The 19,751-nt window shown below is 50.5% G+C and overlaps 1 protein-coding gene across 1 annotated transcript in view; it reads left to right on the forward strand.

Annotated features, from left to right (window-relative positions):
* Nucleotides 1-18,785, forward strand: part of NCS1 (neuronal calcium sensor 1) — a 61,529-nt gene extending 42,744 nt beyond the window's left edge. The window contains exons 3-8 of the mRNA XM_053282382.1: nt 10,674-10,812; nt 12,249-12,327; nt 13,612-13,700; nt 15,395-15,472; nt 16,457-16,575; nt 17,521-18,785. Of these exons, the coding sequence (XP_053138357.1) occupies nt 10,674-10,812; nt 12,249-12,327; nt 13,612-13,700; nt 15,395-15,472; nt 16,457-16,555 (484 nt within the window). The 3' untranslated portion in view covers nt 16,556-16,575; nt 17,521-18,785. The remainder of the gene's footprint in view (nt 1-10,673; nt 10,813-12,248; nt 12,328-13,611; nt 13,701-15,394; nt 15,473-16,456; nt 16,576-17,520) is intronic.
* Nucleotides 18,786-19,751: the final 966 nt, after the last annotated feature.

Raw genomic sequence — 19,751 nt, forward strand, 5'->3', positions numbered from 1 at the left:
CAAGATAGGGCTGGGAGAGACTCCTGCCTGCAACCTTGGAGAAGCCGCTGCCAGTCTGGGTAGACAATACTGAGCTAGATGGTCCAAGGGTCTGACTCAGTAGATGGCAGCTTCCTAGGTTCTTAAGGCTGAGAATCTCTGACTTAGGCCACTTTTGGAAGCAGGAAGCTGGAGTAAATGACCTTTTGGGAGGATCTATCCAGACTCTTCTTACAAGAACATAAAACATGAAGAGAAAAGGAGACCATGAGATTTGGCCGTGAAACAGCATTATTGTGAGATGGGGATTCTCCTTCTATGTTTCTCTCCCTTTTAAAAAAAATAGGTCAATCCAGAATCCAATTAGGGAACGGGAAACAACCCCAACCAGCATCTCTTCTGCAATTTTGCAGCCTGCCCCGCCTTGTGACAACTCGCTTCCCCTGCCACCTGATCTGGGAAACCCCACCAAGGCTGCCCGCAGGGGTGTCGCTGGGGGAGAGCGGCGGGGGCATCGTCTCCCCAGCGATCTCTGAGCAAGGGAGATAATGGCGAAAATAGGTAGGGGTGGAATTGGAGGGCCCTCAAGAGCTGGGGGCCCGGGGTCTTTGAATCCATCTGCTCAATTATAGCTACTGAATGCCTATCCAAACGTCCATCCGAACGGCCGGCAAACGCACCTCCTTTCTCCAACCTCCTTTCGCTCCAACTCGCTGAGTCATCATGGCTGCAAAAAGGTGAGGGAAACAGGCCGTCTTGCCTCCCTCCCTAATCCCCCAGCCGTTCCCTCTCCCTCCCGCCTGCCCACCCGGCTTCGCTTCGCACGAGCTGTTCAGATGGATGCTTGACAGATTCGGTGGCCCGGTTGCATAACACCCCCCTCATGCCCCCCACTCACCCACCTCCACCTCCACCCTCGAAATTCTGCTGTTTTTCTTCTTTTGTTCCATGCGGATTCCTTTCCCGGTTCACATTGGCCCGGCTCCCATTGGCATGTGGGAAGATCTTTCCTGCACAGCTTGTTTTTGGGGAGGGGGAGTGTTAATTCCCCCAGTGGGGAGAAGGGTGTCATACTAGTATTAAGAGAAAACAAGCACAGAGAGAGAAGAGAGCGAGAGCTGCAAGCAATGATCTGTTTTTCTTCTTGCAACGAAAAAGGGAAGGAACAAAAACCTAATTTTCTCCTTTCTACTCCTCTTTCGTAATTGCACACTATGCTTTAAGCAGGAAATCATGGGGCACTCTTAACATTTAAGGTATTTTGTGGTCAGGTGAGGCCAGAATGTTATCACACAGATAATGAACACAAAAAGCGTTCAGCAGGGAAAGGGTTAAGCACCTACTCCTCCCCACTGCTGCATCTCTGCTTAAAACTGCGTACTATTTCCCATGGCTTTTTTAAAAAAAATAAGGTGTTCTAGTAATAACTTATCTGCCGAATTTCCTTTCACTATCCCTACAACTGGACTAAATTTGGTCCAGATCGGTTTGGCGGTTCACAAGTTGGCCCACTGCACCTCTATGTGCCTGCCATCTTGAACTGGGGTGGATGGCATAATCACAAACGAGGCATCTGAGGCATTCCCTACATGTCTCTACAACTGAGCCAGCGTGGTGTAGTGGTTAGAGTGCTGGACTAGGGCCGGGGAGACCCGAGTTCAAATCCCCATTCAGCCATGAGACTTGATGGGTGACTCTGGGCCAGTCACTTCTCTCTCAGCCTAACCTACCTCACAGGGTTGTTGTGAGGAGAAACTCAAGTATGTAGTACTCCGCTCTGGGCTCCTTGGAGGAAGCGCGGGATATAAATGTAAAAACAAACAAACAAACAAACTGTTCCAAATTTGGTCCACATCGGTTCCTACTTGCACCTCAAATGTTCACGTGTCCGCCATCTTGAATCGGGGTGGATGACGTCACCACAAACTACGCCCTTGAGCTGTCCCTCTGTGTCCCTTCAGCTGAAGCACATTTGGTCCAAATCGCTGAGGCAGTCCACAAGTTGGGCCCAATTGGGCCTCAAACTCTCAGCCCTACCTTGGAGATGCCAGCCAGGCATCTCCCTGTTCTTGGGACCTTCTGCATGCGAGCAGGCAGGCGCTTTTCCCAGAGCGGCCCCATCCCCTAAGGGGAGTCTCTTGCAGTGCTCACACCTGTAGTCTCCCATCCAAAAGCAAACCAGGGCAGACCCTGCTTAGCAAAGGGGACATGCCATGCTCGCTACCCCCAGGACCAGCGTCCTTCCAGCTGCAGCCCTGAGGCTCAACTCCAAAAGCACAACCCAAGATGAACCGTTGGCAAACAGAACTAGAGTCCTAGAGGGACGGGGCCGTTTTCACCTGGGAAATCAGGTTGATCTGCCTGTCGCTCCTCAGAGACAAGGAAGGAAGCTGATGTCAGTGAAATAGCAACCTCTTGCCTTGAGAGGATGGATGAGGGTGACCTGCCTTTCAAGCCCAGCTTCTTGCCTTTGCCGCCGCGATCGATTTCCCCGAAACGATCTCCGGAGCGGAACTTTGCCCTTCTCCATCCCGAAAAGGCAAGTGGCTAGATCTGCGAGTGATGGAGCGAGATCCGCTTCCTCCAGCCCGTCCCACCGTCTCTGCAGCGCTCCTCCAGCTGGGCAACGAGGAAGAGAGCTGGTCTTGTGGGAATGAGCAGGAGTGGTCCCCGTTGCTAAGCAGGGTCCACCTTGGTTGGCATTTGGATGGGAGGCGACACGAGAGCATTGCAAGCTATTCCCCAGGGGGGATGGGACCATAGCTCCGTGGCTGAGCATCTGCTTGCCTGCAGAAGGTCCCAGGTTCACTCCCTGGCAGCATCTCCAGGTAGGGCTGGGAAAGACACTGGCCTGAAACCTTGGAGAGGAAACCTTATTTATTGTTAAATTTATCTCAGAGAGCACCGTCTTCTACATGATCCCCACCGCACGTTAAGGTCATCTCAGGAGGTCCGTCTCCAGTTACCACCAGATGAATGAATTCTTTATTGACCTTCAGGAGAGCCCTTTAAAACCAGGCCTTCCAAGGTTTTATTCCTCAAATCTGATCACGTTGACCGTGTAAAATCAAAAACCTGGAGCTCGACACCAGCTGCAGTCTCTGAAGCCTCCGTAGCAGTTGGCTGCACCCGCTCTGCCTTCAGCATGTTGAAATGAGCTCCTGTCCTCTAGCAAGAGCCATTAGGTCAGCTGATGAGGTGTTACGGAATGCCGACGAACATTCCAGCTGCTCAAAACTTTAACAACCGGCCTAGGAAAGGTTGGGATTGTGTGCTCTCGTTGGGGCAGTGTGTAGCCAACGAGGGAGTAGGCCACAACATCCCAGAATTGGTCAATTCGTTTGTTTCCTTGTTGCATTTATGTCCCACTCTCCCTCCAAGGAGCCCTGAGCAGTTTACATAGGTTTTTTGTTGGTTTGTTTGTTTGTTTGTTTGTTTGTTTGTTTGAATGCCTCTCCTCACATCAACCTTATGAGGTAGGTTAGGCTGAGAGAGAAGTGACTAGCTCAGAGTTACCCAGTGAGTTTCACAGCTGAACAGGGATTTGAACTCAGCACTCTAACCACTACACCAGCTCAACAGCTGTTATGCTGTTGGGTGTGTGTTTATGAGACTTCAGCGTGACTGTCGTGTGTATGTGAGTATTCATTTATTTATCTAGATAGCTAGTCAGTCTATTCCTCCTCCTCCTCCTCCTCCTCATCCCAACAAATAAACAGCTGACACACATGCCCATATGTCGGGAGTAAAACCCAAGTCCTTTTCTGTTGTCGTCCTGGGTTTTTTGGCCTCTGCTGCTCTGTGGTGGGCGGGCAGTGGTGCTCCTAAGGCTGGGGTTCTCAAACTGAGATTCCTCAGATGGGGTTGGACTACGACTCCCATCTTCCCCCGATGCAATAAAGTGTGTCTGGGGGGTGATGGGAGTTGTAGTCCAATGCCATCTGGGGACTCTCAGTTTGAGAACCCCAGCCTTAGGAGCACCGCTGTCTGCACCCATAAGGGGTGGGGGGGAGAGCCTAGGGCAGTGTTTAAAAGAGGACATAAACATTACCCTGCTGGGTCATAGAATTTGAGAGTTGGAAAGCACCATGGAGGTCATCTGTTGGGTCCTCAGATGTTTTTGGACTTCAGCTCCCATAATCCCCAGTCCCAGTGGCCTTTGGTTGGGGGTTATGGGAGTTGAAGTCCAATAACATCTGGGGACCCAACGTTGAGAATCCCTGATCTAGTCCATCCCCTGCTGTGACCTGGGATCTGCTACAGCAGAACTGACCAACCTGATGCTCTCCAGCTGGTGTTGGACTACAACTCTCATCACCCCCCGACACACTTTATTGCATCGGGGGAAGATGGGAGTCGTAGTCCAACAACTGTTTGAGAACCTCAGGGTGGCCACTCCTCTGACTCACAAGCTTCAAATCAGGCTCTAGCCAACTCGTTGTTTGCAACAGCGGCGGGTTTTTGTGAATGCACAAGCAGGGCCTGAAACCAACAACACGCCCCGGTTGTCTCCAGCGCCTGCTCTTCACTGCCTCTGAACGTGGAAGCTCTACATAACTCCTCCGACCACTGCAGCCACTGATAGTGGCCGTATTCACAGGAGGGCAAACCAAGGTGGAGGAAAGCTGGTCTTGTGGCAGCACACATGAATGGTCCCTTTTGCTAAGCAGGCTCCACCTTGGTTTGCATTTGGATGGGTGACCACATGAGAGTGCTGAAAGAGATTCCCCTTGCGGTGGGGGGGCGCATAGCTCAGTAGAAGAGCATCTAGGTCCCAGGTTCAGTCCCTGGCAGCATCTCCGGGTAGGGCTGGGAAAGACGCCTGCCTGGAACCTTGGAGAGCTGCTGCCAGTCAGTGTAGACAATCCTGAGCTGGATGGACCAAGGGTCAGACTCAGTAGAAGGCAGCTCCCTCTGTTCCTAATCTTAGAACACACACCAACACAAGAGACACCAGTGAAGCCACTGGAGAGAAGCCCACCCCACACCCAAATGCCCGGATTCAAAATATCCTGTTCACCAGGAGGCAGGATGCTGTCCCATCCCTGGAGCCAACCAGCCCTCTCCTCTGCGAGTGGGCTTATATGGAGAAGAATGAAGCCCAGCGAGAGGAGGCTACCTCGGGTAAACCTCCGAGCCTCCTAGCCCCCCTGCCTTCCATCTGTGCACTGGAAAGGTAAGCCAGAATCCACCCCACCCCCATGACAGCGGAAGCATCCATCACGGTCCCCTTTCCTGTAAATATTATTCTAACCCCGGCTGCTGCGTTACCTAAATCAGAAATAACAGCTGGGGGGAAGTAAATATTTGAGCCCTCCGTTCCTGATGATTAAGGAAATAAGGTTGATGGTGGCTGTGGTTTGTCTTCGTTTGGCCTCAGGAGCTGCCGCCAGCGCCCGAAAGCCCAAAGACATGTGGAGGTAGCATTAACCCACTCCTGGCTGCTCTTCTGGTCGCAAGCATGAATGGTCCCCTTTGCTAAGCAGGGTCCACCCTGGTTTGCATTTGGATGGGAGACTACAGGTGTGAGCGCGGGAAGATCTTCCCTTGACATGGAAAAGCATGTGCCTGCTCCCATGCAGGTGGCTGCAAGTAGGGGTGTGCAAATCGATTTGAATTCGAATCGATTCGACCGGAATCTGGGGGATTCGAGTGATTCCAATTCAAATCCAATCACCCCTTAAAAGGGCAATTCGCTTCAAATCGAATTTGTGGAATTCGATTCAGATTTGATTCGAGAGCCGTTTGGCACCTTTAAAAAACAATTCAGGCCCCCTGATTAGTTAAAAAAGGCTCTAAAACAAGGTCAAGTCAATTCGGTTTGATTCGAATTTGATTCGAATTTGAAGCAAATTTTCAGCATTTGATTCAAATTTGAAACAAAAAAAAATTCATTTCATGCACATCTGTAGTTCCAAGTTCCCTCCCTGGCATCTCCAGATAGGGCTGGGAGAGAAACTCCTGCCTGCAACCTTGGAGAAGCCACTGCCAGTCTGTGAAGACAATACTGAGCTAGATGGACCAAGGGTCTGACTCAGTACATGGCAGCTGCCTGTATTCCTATGTTCTCAGACAGTAGCTGCATACCCTGCAGTAAAGAATTAAGGGTTTAATTCTTTATTCTAGGAATTAAGGGAGGACCGTCTGTAGGAAGAAAAGAATCCCTTTCAGATCAGAACAATGTTCCATTCTGTCCAGCACCCTCAGTCCAACAGTGGCCAACCAGATATCTCCAGGCCGCTGTGTCTTTAAGGGGCCACAAGATCCTTTATTGGTTTCACTGCTACCCCTCAGGAAGTTATTGCCTTATGGAACTCACTGCCACATGACATGGTGTTTGCTGCTAGCCTAGATAGCTTTAAAAGGGGATTAGTGAGATTCGTGGAGGGGGAGAGGGAGGAGGGGGAGAGAAAAGAGGGAAAGGAAAGATAAATGGTTAGTAGCCACGATGGCTAAATTGAACGAATGAATGAAATGTTTTCATTCATTGAAATTCATTGAATTGAATTGAATTGAAATTCATTCGTTGAAATTCATTCATTCATTCATTCATTCATTCATGGAATGAAATGTTTTTTTTCCTGCTCTTTGTACTTTAGTTTTGGATTTATTATGTTTGGACCATGTGTATTTTGATATTATTCATCCTTTCACATTAGTACTGCCTCTTAGTATACACTGTTATTTTTCAGCTAAATTGAACCTCCATGTCCATAAGCAGTATGGCATTGTATAGCTCAGTATTGTCTGCCCAGACTGGCAGCGGCTTCTCCAAGGTTGCAGGCAGGAGTCTCTCCCAGCCCTATCTGGAGATGCTGCCAGGGAGGGAACTTGGGACCTTCTGCTCTTCCCAGAGCGGCTCCATCCCCAAAGGGGAAAATCTTCCAGTGCTCACACTTCTAGTCTCCCATCCAAATGCAAACCAGGATGGACCCTGCTTAGCAAAGGGGACCATTCATGCTTGCTACCCCCAAGACCAGCTCCCCTCCTAAGGCTGTGTGTGCAGCACCACAGCCTTAGTCTGGAACTCAACCCGGCGGCATCGGCCCTTCATTTGTCAGGATGCGGCCACTAAGACCTAGTTCCAGGATGCTCTTAATAATAAAAGATGCTCTTCATTAATAAAGGATGCTCTTCATTAGAATGCAAGAGAGTTATGCAAGTTGTTGCCATTTGGTGAAAGCACCACCCCTAGAGTTTGCTAGAGGGATGGGTGAGAGTAGGTGGCATTTTGCACCTCCTCCTGGGTGTCCAAATTCTTTAGGCCACTCCCGGGAAGGGGCTACACGCGCAGCGTTGAACGCAAGGATCTGGGTTCAAATCCTGCCTCCACTATGGGTTCACTGTGTGGTGGGGGGGTAGCTCTGTTTGAGTAGATGGGTTCAAAGAACCCAGGGCCTACAGCTCCGAACGGGCCCCCAGGTCCACCTCTCTCTATTTTTCTCATTAGCTCCCTCATTCTGTGGGGCCACCGGGGGGGGCGAATACGGACCCCCTCTCTCCTGGCTACATGCCTGCTGTGTGGCCTTGGTTAAGATGTTGACCAAACCCATTCTCCCTAGTATTGATTGATTGATTGATTGATTGATTGTATTTCTATACCACCCCAAAATTGCGTCTCTGGGCGGTTTATAATTAAAACCATCTGATCGTTCAAATCAATTAAACAAAGGAAACAACTAAAACCATGTCAACATGAAGACCATTTTAAAACCCCCACATTAAAAAATATTAAAACTAGAAATCGAATTAAAAAGCCTGGGTAGTAAGCTGTCTTGACAGATTTTGGTTGAATGCCCTCTTCTGTATTGAAGCAGGAACTGCTGAATCCGCCGTTTGGCTCTTCAGCCCTTAATTGGCTTTTTGTTACAGTCAGGCATCGACTGGAACTCATTTCTTCCTGACGGCTCGTGATGATGATCGCTTATTGTCAAATAATCCCCTGTACATTTTTGTCGGGCCGCGCATTTGAGCTGGCCGTATTTGCGCTGGTCGGCCGCTCGGGGCTCCTCTGAGGAAGAATGAATATTATGCATTAACATAAATAACGCAGAACTCCGCCGGACAGATCAACGGGGTGACTCAGCGTTATGGCAGGAAAGGTACAGCGTGTGGAGAACAGGCCGCTGTTCAAGGGGGAGGGCTGGGAAAGACATCTGCCTGGGACCTTGGAGAGATGTTGCTAATCCAAGTATTGATTCAGAGCTCTGGGTCCGCCTTCTGCTGGCAAAGGAGGTTGAGATGGCCTCAGATTTCTCAGCTAGGGGAGTTTTAAGGCATACAGGCAGGGCTTGTTCCTTTCACCAGCCTCACCCTAGTGATGCTACCCCCAAGGCTCAATCAGAGTCCTAGGGATCCTAGCACCCTCCTCCTGGACTGGCCCTTCATTACTGGCCAGTCATATAGCTCCTGAGAGCTGGGGCAAGTCTCGCGAGATCTCGCCGAGATCTTGCGAGAGCCCACCCACCCCGATCTTGCACAGGATCTGTCGAATTAATAAGATTAATTATTATTATTAATTAATTAATAATTAATAGAGTAATTATCATTAATCAAATTAATAATGATGATCTGTGGGCAGGGAGCATTTCCCATGCAACGCGGACATCCCACGCAACGTGCAAAGCGTGGACATTCCCAGGTGGGCATACTGCTGTCTTACTAAGAGGGTTTTGGATACATTCACGGCAGACAGGTTTACCAATGGCTACTAGACTGAGGCCACCTCGAGCCTCAGAGGCAGGATGCCTCTGAATCCCAGCTGCAGGGGAGCAACAGCAGGAGAGAGGGCATGCTTCCAGCTCTTGCCAGTGGGCTTCTCAGAGGCATCGGGTGGGCCACTGTGGGAAACAGGATGCTGGACTAGATGGGCCTTCTTGGGCCTGATCCAGCTGTGCTGTGCTGATGTTCTTACTTCTTGCCCCACCCGATAAGAGTCCTCGTTGCAAGACGAGGGGAACCCTCATTGCAGGGGAACCCTCGACGTGAAGCTCGCTGCGTTTAGCTGCGGCTTCCAGCTCTACCTTGGGGGTTCCCCTACAACCGGCTTTTCTCGCAGAGACTCCAAGTAGCTTCCTGTCCCACTCCTAGGCCCCTGTTAATGCTCTCGGCCCAGGCAAGGCACCAGGAAGAGGTGCTGGCTAGGTTACTTGGATGAGTGTCGAGGCCAGAACAGGAGGTGGGTAGGCAGGTAGGCCACAGCAAGGCAGCAAACCAGTAAGCCCCGAGACTGGGGCTGGAGCTGAGCAGGACAAGAGACTCGGTAGCAGGCTCTCCAGGGAGCTTCTTCAGTTGAGCTGTTGCACCAGCAAAGGTCTGGCTGCAGCTGGAGGCTGATCTAGAGTCCGATTCCTGCCTTTCTTGGAGTTATCGCAGCCCGGATCTGAGACCTGTGCTTGTATTCTCTTCCTCCTCCTCCTGAGTAGGCTCATAGGAAGTGGGGCCTCAAGCAGTAAGGCAGGCACTCCTTCACTGGTTCTGGATGTCAGCCCTGGTGCTAGCCACCATTAAGAACACAGGAAACTGCCTTATACGGAATCAGACCATCTAGCTCAGTATTGTCTACCCAGACTGGCAGCGGCTTCTCCCAGGTTGCAGGCAGGAGTCTCCCTCGGCCCTGTCTTGGAGATGGTGCCAGGGAGGGAACTTGGAACCTTCTGCATGCAAGCAAGCAGGTGCTCTTCCCAGAGTGGCCCCCATCCCCTAAGGGGAAGAATATCTTACAGTGCTCACACATGTAGTCTCCCATTCAAGTGCAAACCAGGGTGGACCCTGCTTAGCTAAGGGGACAATTCAAGACCAGCTCTCCTCCCATAGATGGGAGGACTGAAAGAGAGAGGAAGTGACTGGAGTGCTCCTCATGACAAAGGTGAAATCTGAACCTGGAGCTTCTCTGCCTAGGACTCCTGCTCTATACTTCCTTTGGAAAAGCTCACCTTCACCCACCCTTTACTGAAATCTTGGCATCACATTGCATCGGTTTCATTGGAATGCAGCTAGGGCTCATGAATGTGTTGAAAGGCCGGCTCAGAGGGGATCTTACAGAATTGGGAAAGGTGCAGAAGAGGGCAACCAAGCTGATCAGGGGCCTGGAGCAGCTATTTTATGAGGCAAGGCTCATCTATAGCAGGGGTGAGCGAACCTGGCCCTCCAGCTGGTGGACTACAACTCCCATCATCCCCAACCACAATGGTGGCTGAGGATGATACAAGATGTAGTTCAACAGCAGCTGGAGGGCCAAGTTTGCCCACCCCTGATCTATAGGCACCAAGAATCTGCTGCTGGACAGTGCTGGAACAACGTTGCCTTATGCTGCACCACACGGCCCACATCCTGCTGAGCTCTGGCCAAGGTTCTGAAGCTGTCTGTGGTCCAGGTATGCTTGTGAAGACCCTGACTCGGCCTGGAACAGAATAGTACGCGAGGAACAGCAAGACATACAGAGCCTTGCAGCGATTCTAAATATGCTCCAATTTTTATTCTTTCTTTCTTTCTTTCTTTCTTTCTTTCTTTCTTTCTTTCTTTCTTTCTTTCTTTCTTTCTTTTTCTTTTTCTTTTTCTTTTTCTTTTTCTTTCCTTCCTTCCTTCTCTCTCTCTCTCCTTCCTTCCTGCCCTCCCTCCCTCCCTCCCTCTTTCTTTCTTTCTTTCTTTCCTTCCTTCCTTCCTTCATCTCTCTCTCTCAATCTCTTTATCAGGTACAAAGGCTTTATCAAGGACTGCCCCAGTGGCCAGTTGGACGCAGCCGGCTTCCAAAAGATCTACAAGCAATTTTTCCCCTTTGGCGACCCAACCAAGTTTGCAACATTCGTCTTTAACGTCTTTGATGAAAACAAAGTAAGTCCACTCCAGTCCTTTCCCGGTCGAATTGCACATGCCACTTTCTGCGCCTTCCCCTCCGGAGCCCGAACGGTGGTTGCAAATGCCCTCCTCCGAATTAAGTTCCCAAACAACTGCTTTCTTGTTTTTGCTCTCAGGAGTGCAGAAAGCCCAACCCTTTGCCCTGCCTGCCAGGGTCTGAAATCCGCCCCCTTCGCAGCCGCCCCCTGGGGTTGACATTGCTCACTAATTCTTACAGGGCAAAGGACAGTAAGCAAAATATGAGACGTTGCATGTGGGCTGACAAAAGCCGGCCAGCCAAGCCAAACTCAGCCCCCGCCCCGGCCAATCCAACAAAAGCTTCCGGAATGATCGGCGGCAAGAATTTACACCACGTGCCAGGTTTCATGTTGCCCGTGCTTAAGCCTTATTTATTTATTTCTTTTGCGGGCGAACTGCAGCAGAGCTACGGTAAATGCTAATCGGGACCAGCTCTTTTCTAAGCCACCCATTGTCGGGTCCCTCTGCTGGTTAAAAAACCCCTTCTTCCTTTCAAAAGGGGCACAAGAGAATTGGGTTTATCTGGGCTGAGAAATATTCCCAGCAACTGGCTTCCTCTAGAGCAGGCCTGCACAGTGTAAGGCCCAGGGCCCGGATCCTGCCTGCAGGGTCTTTTTTGCTGGCCCCCGGGGAGAGTTGGTTTTGTGGTAGCAAGCATGTGAATAGCAGCAGCAGCACACAGCAGACGTCTTCTAATGTATTGATTGATTGCTTAGAATTCACGGAGAAAGCCCAGTGTTTGCACTTTGGATTGTGTATATTAAAAAAGCATAATCTAGCTGAGAACTGTTTCTAGATTCAAGAGCCTCTGGGCCACTGTTCCCGATACCTGGGATCCCCAGATGTGGTTGACTACGACTCCCATCATCCCCAGCCAAATGCCATTGTAGCTGAGGATGCTGGGTGTTGTAGTCCACAACATCTGGGAATCCCTGTTACAGGGGGACACTGATCTGAGCCTAGGACTGTTCAGGTCCCTGGGGCAGGGTGGTCCTCTCATGAGGCAAGGCGAGGCACTAGCCTCAGACGGCAAATTCCTTGGGTCTCAGGGGGGTGGCAAGAACCGAAGCAGCTCTTTGGGACAATTCTGACCCTTGTTAGCCTTGCGAGGAGCACCTCTCCCCACACTCCCCACAAAGGCTGCAAGAAGTATGAGGAGAGAAAAGGAGACGGCCAACAAACCTCCTTCCTCTGCGCCACTTTCGCGCCTGCAAAGGGTGGCTCTGAAAGGGGGCAGAGACGTGTGCTTTAGGCTACAATGCCTTGGGCTGCCACCCCTGCCTTGGGGAGATCCTAGAGGCCCAACCACTCACACAGGCCTCTGCTGCGCAACGTAAACTCTTCCCCTGGTTTTCTCACCTGGCCAATCTCACTGGACCTTTGTCTGTTCTTAGGATGGAAGGATCGAGTTTTCCGAATTCATCCAGGCCCTGTCTGTCACTTCTCGAGGAACCTTGGATGAGAAGCTGCGGTGTAAGTCATCAGCCGTGTTAGAAAACCAAACTTGCGCTTTTCAGAGTCAGCCCTCTGCATTAGGAGGCCAACACACACACACACACACACACACACACACACACACACACACACACACACACACACACACCAAGCAACCCCAAGGCAAAATGGTCTTTTGAGATAGGCCTTCATCTTCCTTGGCAAACATGCAACACTCAGGCTATTTCCTGTTTCCTTTTGAAGTCAGACTGTTAATTATCAAAGCTGTCTGAAGCTTGCAGCTTTAAGAACATAAGAACAGCCCTGTTGGATCAGGCCCAAGGCTAAGCATCCTTTGTCACGCACTGGCCCACCAGATGCTACTAAGAAGCCCACAGGCAAGAGGTGAGGGCATGCCTTCTCTTCTGCTGTGGCTCCCCTGCAACTGGGATTCAGAGGCATTTTCCATCTGAGGCTGGAGGTGGCCTATAGCCACCAGACTAGTAGCCCTTGATCAACCCATCCTCCATGAATTTGTCTGTCCCTTTTAAAGCCATCCCAGTTATGGCTTCCAAGGGTATGGCCATCACCATCCAAGCTAGTGGCCATCACCACATCCTGTGGCAGAGAATTCCATAGATTAATTATGTGCTGTGTGGAAAAGAACTTCCTTTTCTTGGTCCTAAATTTCCGGCCTTCAATTTCATGGGATGACCCCTGGTCCTAGTATGGTGAGAGGGGGAGAAAAATTTCTCTCTGTCTGCTCTCTGTACTCCATGCATAATTTTATACACCTCTATCAAGTCTCCCCATAGTCACCTTTTCCCCCCAAACTAAGCCTTGGTCATAAGTGGACTCCATTTTTGTCTTTATGTGTGTGTCCACCGGCCCCTCAACCAAACAGAATTATTCCGTTTGCCTCAAGCCGCTTGCTTGGTGGCAACAGCTTGCCTCAAGCCGCTTGCTTGGTGGACGCAACTTGCCTCAAAGCCCATTTGCAGAAACAGTGGGTGGGTTCACACAACTGCTCTCGTGTTAGTTTGACAGGGATCCAAGATTCCTGAGGCACATGGGCTCCTGCAGAATGTTCTGTGTGAACCCAGCTCGTACCGGGAATCTCAGATTGGCACTGCAATCAAGAAGGGGTGATGACCCACAGAAAGTTGTCGCTGCAACAATGCCATCTCTACGGGGAGTCGATGTTGCCCCAAATCCTCAGCATTTGTCCCCTGAGACAGTACCCATGGCCAAAGTTTATAAGTCTCATCTGCTACTAGTGATGTCTTTCCAGAATGCTTCCCAACTTCCTTCTTGTGCTTTCAGGGGCCTTTAAACTGTACGACTTGGATAACGACGGGTACATCACGCGAAACGAGATGCTGGACATCGTAGATGCGATTTACCAGATGGTGGTGAGTGTTCCAAGAAACGGGGCTCAGCCCTTTGGATGAGCGACCCCTTCTGCTCTTATGTTTGGGACGAGGGCCAGGCGGAGGGCGGGGCAAGTCCCTAGGCTCCGCCCCCAGAAGCCTAGAATGCCTAATATGAGCGTGTCAATACCCAGGCCCTCCATCAAGCGGGCTGAGTGAAAAACCACATCCAGATGGCCAGAAAAGGAAGCGTTTGTAAACCAGGGGAAGTGGGGTGTTCCTTTTAGGCTGCTGCTTATATGCCTCTTAGGTATGCCTTGGGCTCACACATAATTGATCGGTGCTTTTGCAGAACTGGTAACAGGGAAAGGGCGTTTCCCGGCTTCCCTGAGCAGAGGGCATCCCCCGTAGTAACAAGCTCGTTTTTCCTCTCCAAATTGTGCTTAGGTTTGTAACCAGGCAAAGAGACACCTCTCAAAGTGGCGACACATTTCTGTTTAGCAGGGGGAGAGCAACTGGCCCTATCCATCCCCAGCACAGCATCCTTCCAGTGGCTGTTGCTGGTGCCCACCTTATGTTTATTTTTAGTTTGTGAGTCCCATTGGGACTAACTGAGCACAGAGGCACCTTTGAAAGTGGTGATTCTCTGGTGTTGAGCAGGGGGACAACAACCCCTGCTAACTTGGCAAAGAGGCACCTTTTAATGTGGTGATTCTCTTAGGAGGGGGAGAGTAACTGGCCCTATCCACCCCCAGCACAGTATTTCCAGGGACTGTTGCTGGTGTCTGTCTTCTGTTTCTTTTTAGATTGTGAGCCCTTTGGGGACAGGTTATTTATTTATTTATTATTCCTCTGTGTAAACTGCCCTGAGCCATTTTTGGAAGGGCGGTATAGAAATCAATCATTCAATCAATCAGTCAATCAATCAACCTACTGGCCCTCTCCAGCCCCAGCTAAGCATCCCTCTCTCGTAGCTCTGTCTGGTGTCTCCCTTGTGCTTCTTTTAAGATTGTGAATCCCTCTGGGACAGGGAGCATTCTTCAAGTCCTCTTGGGGCACACCACCTGGGAATCAGCCTTGTCAAATGGGCCAAGGTACCTTTGAAAGATATGGCTCTCTTTTCTGTTTAGCAGGGGGAGAGCAACTGGCCCTGTTCATCAACAGCACAGCACTCCTCCAGCACTGTTGCTGCTGTCTACATAATGATTATTATTTGTTTGTGAGTCCCTTTGGGACAGGTAACCAGTTATCCCTGCTAAATGAGCTAAGAGGCACCTCTTAAACAGGGGCGTATCTAGGGCAGGGCAGGCAGGGCACATGCCCCGGGCGCCACTTGAAGGGGGGGTGCCATTTTTCAAAATTATTTTTTTTAAAAAATGGCTGCCAAAACCAAAATGGCCACCGTGCATGCTCAAATGGAGCATGTGAGGCCCTAGGCCATGCTAGGCCTCACAGAGGCCATTTGAGCATGCACGGTAGCCATTTTGTTTTCAGCAGCCATTTTTAAAAATGGCCACTGCACATGCTCAAATGGTCCCTGTGAGGCCCTAGAGGCCAGAGGGAGGGAGGGGAACCTTTGCAGACCCCCCCCCATGGCTTTTAGGCAGAAGCAGAGCTGTGCACAGGGTTGATGCTGGGAAAGAAAGTGGGGGGAGACGTCCCAGGTCTGGAGAACTGCTGCACGGCAGAAGGCAGAGGTACTGCTGATGACCCCCCTTTCTCCCTCCTCTCCACAGGGTAATACAGTGGAGCTTCCAGAGGAAGAAAACACACCAGAGAAGAGGGTGGACCGGATTTTTGCCATGATGGATAAAGTGAGATGTTTCAGATGCCTTACATAGAACATAGAACCTAGGAAGCTGCCTTCTAGCACGCCAGACTCTTGGTCCATCTAGGCCAGGGGTGGGCAAACCCGGCCTCCAGCTGTGGTTGAACTACAGTTCCCATCACCCCCAGCTAGGGCCAGGTTTGGGCCAGGTTTGCCCAAGGAGGGTCAAGTTTGCCCACCCCTGATCTAGGCTAGTCTGGGCTACACACCCAGGGTTCCCAACCAGAGTCCCTTGAGATGTTGCTGAACTACAACTCCCAGCATCCCCAGCCACAATACATTGTAGCTGGGGGTGATGGGAGTTGTAGTTCAGCCACATCTGATCTACACAGACTGGCAGCAGCTGTTCAAGGTTTCAGACAGGAGCCTCTCCCGGCCCTACCTGGAGATGCTGCCAGGGATTGAACCGGGGACCTCCTGCATGCAAGCAGATACTCTGCCATTGAGCTTTGGCCCCATCTTCTAAGTGGGGCCCCATCTGTCTTACAGCAGACAGCGCTCACATGTGTCACCCATCCAAAGGCAAACCGAGATGAGTCTTGCTTAGCAAAAGGGACAACTCATGCTCCCTGCCACAGGACCAGCTCTCTTCCTTTCTCACCATGGTGCAGCCTGGCGCTCCATCCACAGGTAGCTACCTGCAGCTAGGCAAAGGCTAAGCTGAAGAACATGGGCTCCCAGACTGTGTACACCCAATGTGGCTGAACTACAGCTCCCATCATCCCCAGCCACAATTCACTGTGGCTGGGGATGATGGGAGTTGTAGTCCAGCAACCTCTGGAGGACCACAGGTTCTGGAGGGCCTCTGTTTGAGAACATCCAGAACACCTCTTGGCAATGGAATGTGACACCCAACGTTCAGTCAGAATAAAGCCGGTGTGGGTGGGATTTTTTGCGATATGGCTGCTTCTCTTCATCCGGAGCGCTTGCTCCTTCCTTGCTGATCTCTCTCACGGCTCCTCCCTTCCAGAATGCGGATGGGAAGCTCACACTGCAGGAGTTCCAGGAGGGATCCAAGGCCGACCCCTCCATCGTCCAGGCGCTCTCGCTCTACGACGGACTTGTATAGTTCCTTGGCCCTATGTTTTGGTAAGTGGGCCCTGGCCTATTCGTGGGCCCGACTGCAGCTAGCAGGGCTGGATTGTGTCCTCATATTCCTCTCTCTTTTTTCTTAACCATATCACTAACTTAGTAGATTGTGGGTATGCAGCGGGCATAGTTTATCTTGGTTTCAGCAAAGCATCTGATCAAATGTCAGATATTTTGCGTAACAAATGTGGAGCAGATGATACTCTCATCAGGTGGCAATCTCATCACAAGAGGCTCGTAGACCAGAGTCAAAGAGGCCAGAGACAGCAGATCAAGGTTGGGCTGGGGTTGAATACTAAGGGCGGTGAGGTGAGACTGCAGTACTCTGCTTGAAACCTTCCTTCCGTTTGATGAGGAGGCATTGATGACCGCTCTTTGGGTATGGTTTTCCAACCACTCAAGAATCCACCCGACAGGATTCTCATTGAGCCCTGGGGTGGGCAACCTTGACCCTTCAGCTGTTGTTGAACGACAACATCGATCATCCCCCGCCACATTTGTGGTTGAACTACCACTCCCATCATTCCAGACATGTGTGTCTGGGGATGATGGGAGTTGTAGTTCAACAACAGCTAGAGGGCCAGCTGTTTGCTTGCCCCTGATCTAGCCCACATCTGACCAGTTTGTTAAGCAAAATACCATGAGGAACTCTGTCAAATACTTTGCTGAATCCAAGATAAACTATATCCACAACATTCCCACAATCTACTAAACTAGTGATTGGATCCAAAACAAGAGAGGAACATGAGGGTAGAACCATATCCTTGGGGAGTGGAAGGGTGTGTGTGAGCTCTGTCTCCCAGATCTCCTAGTGCAAGGGGTTCTGGTGGGAGCATCTGGGGTCTGGGCTGTGGGGGGCTTCCCATTCATCTGTTGAGTCTTCCGTCTCATCTCCAGAGTGGGTGGGCTGGGAATCTGGGGGCATGACCACACCTTCTCTTCCAGACACGCTTGAGGGGACCCTTTTCCAGTGCCATCAGACCACCTTGGAAAAGACGCTCACCTGACGTACGCCAGCCCTCCTTTACGTTCCTGCGGGCAAGGGATGCGCTCGACGCCTGACGTCAACCCAACCACTTTGCGCTAGAAATCAACTGTCTCCATCTGCCAACGTCTGCATTTTACAAGCAAAAAGAAAAGGGGAGGGGGGAGAGAGAGAGGACAAGGTAGCATCTTTTCCTGAGGGCCGTGAGCCTCGCCGTGTGGAGAATCTTCCCGCCTGTTATTTTTCAGTTTGTTTGTTTTGAATGGACGAAGAACAAGGGATATTTCACATTTCTTTCACAGGGGAAAACAATGCAGATTGGAGATGTAAGCACTCTTAATGCGCTAAACGTGTCCAGCTGTGACTGGATCGGATCGGAACCAGCACAACGGATCGCTTCGCCGAAGCTTTGCTTTTCAGAAGGGGGAGGGAGAAAGTTTTTGTTGTTGTTGTTTAAATCCATTCGAAATTGATCTTTTGCATCCTCATCCGGGTTTGCAGCCAATCGCATTGCTAGGAAATATCTAAAATCTCGGGCGGCGACGCAGTATTGTATGCGCTTTTCATACTTTATTTGTGTGTGTGTGGAACAAGTGAGGCGCTTTTGGGGACTTACCTTGAAATGACCGGTACCTATTTATTTGCCGTTTTAATGTTGCTGCTGTAATTTTTCGTCTTGTGTCTCAGAAAGGGAAAAATGTTCTCGAAGGCTGTCAGGTTTACATGGATCTCTGCTGCTGGGGTGTTCTCCCCCACGGTAGAAATTAAGCCAAAAAAAAAAAGGGGGGGGATTTTCCCCAAACTTCTAGATGTGTGCTCTGCTGCCTGGCTGAGGTGAAGGGGATGGATGTGGCCCCTTCCGTTGTCTTTGTCTCTTGCACTTCCTTCCTCTGATCCCACCCACCCAACCTACAGCCCTCCCAGAAGCTTGTTCTCTCCTTCAGTTGGGTCCTGTGAGGCCTGCAAGCTTTCATCGCCTTGGAGAATTTTCAGATGTTGTCTTTTCCTGTGCGTTCCTTTTTCTTCTTTAATTTCTTATGCCCTCCTGCGTTCATTCTGCCTATGTTGTAAAGACAAATGACGAAATAACCTGGTACCCAGAGTTTTATCTGCATGACAAACAAAAAACAAAAAAAAAGTGTTAATGCAGCCAATATAGTCGGAGCTTTAAGAACAATTCTTTTCTGAAAGAAAACAAAACAAGATGCCAGAAATGGTATATAGATGTTGTTGATCTCTGTGGATTTTTGGGACCCGATTCTGGCGTGTCTGATTCTTCTGGAACTTTCCTCTGTTCTACTTGGTCTGCTTTCGCACTCGGCCCCTAGGGCTGAGTAAAATACCCCGTGCATGAATATGGAACCCCGATATGAAATTCCACACTTGCAAAGTAAGATCACAGAACTCTGCTTACACAGAGTCCTGCTTACATGTTTGCTACTCAGAAGGCCTGTTCACACAAACATCTGGGGCTAGAGGGCAGGGAACATAAGAATATAAGAACGGCCCTGCTGGATCAGGCCCAAAGCCTATCTAGTCCAGCATCCTGTTTCACACAGTGGCCCACCAGATGCCCCTGAGAAGCCCACAGGCAAGACCCAAAGGCATGCCCTCTCTCTTGCTGTTGCTCCCCTGTAACTGGTATTTAGAGGCATTCTCCCTGTGCGTCTGGCCTATAGCCACCGGACTAGTAGCCGCTGATAGACCTGTCCTCCATGAGTTTCTCTAAGCCCCTTTTCAAGCCATCCAAGCTGGTGGCCTAGCTTGGATCGTACCCTGGTCGGAACCTCGGTTTGGGTCAATCAACCCAGGAAACACACAATCAAGCCAGGCATTGTTAAAATCCAGAGGGGCAAGCATGAAAAGTCCTCCAGGCCTTGTGGGCCTTCTCAGTATGCATTGCCCTGCCAGCAGGCTGGAAAGCCTCATGACAACTGCAGCTGCCCTCTGACTGGCCTCAAGGAGCAGGAGGCAGACCCAGCCTTGCTGACAAAGCCCAGGCAACAGGATCATAGAGTGTGCTTTGCAGAGGGGCACATCCATGGTCAGCAGCCCTTCTAGCAACTGCTCACTGTGGTTTCCAGAGCAGAAGATTTGAGTGGGTTCACACCAACGGAAGAGCAAAGTAGGACAGCTCTCTCTTTGCCTTACCTTAGTTAAGAGCAGGGTAGAGAATCTGAATTACCCTGGT

This window comes from Hemicordylus capensis, chromosome 17 (assembly GCF_027244095.1).
Source record: "Hemicordylus capensis ecotype Gifberg chromosome 17, rHemCap1.1.pri, whole genome shotgun sequence".
NCBI classification, from domain to species: domain Eukaryota; kingdom Metazoa; phylum Chordata; class Lepidosauria; order Squamata; family Cordylidae; genus Hemicordylus; species Hemicordylus capensis.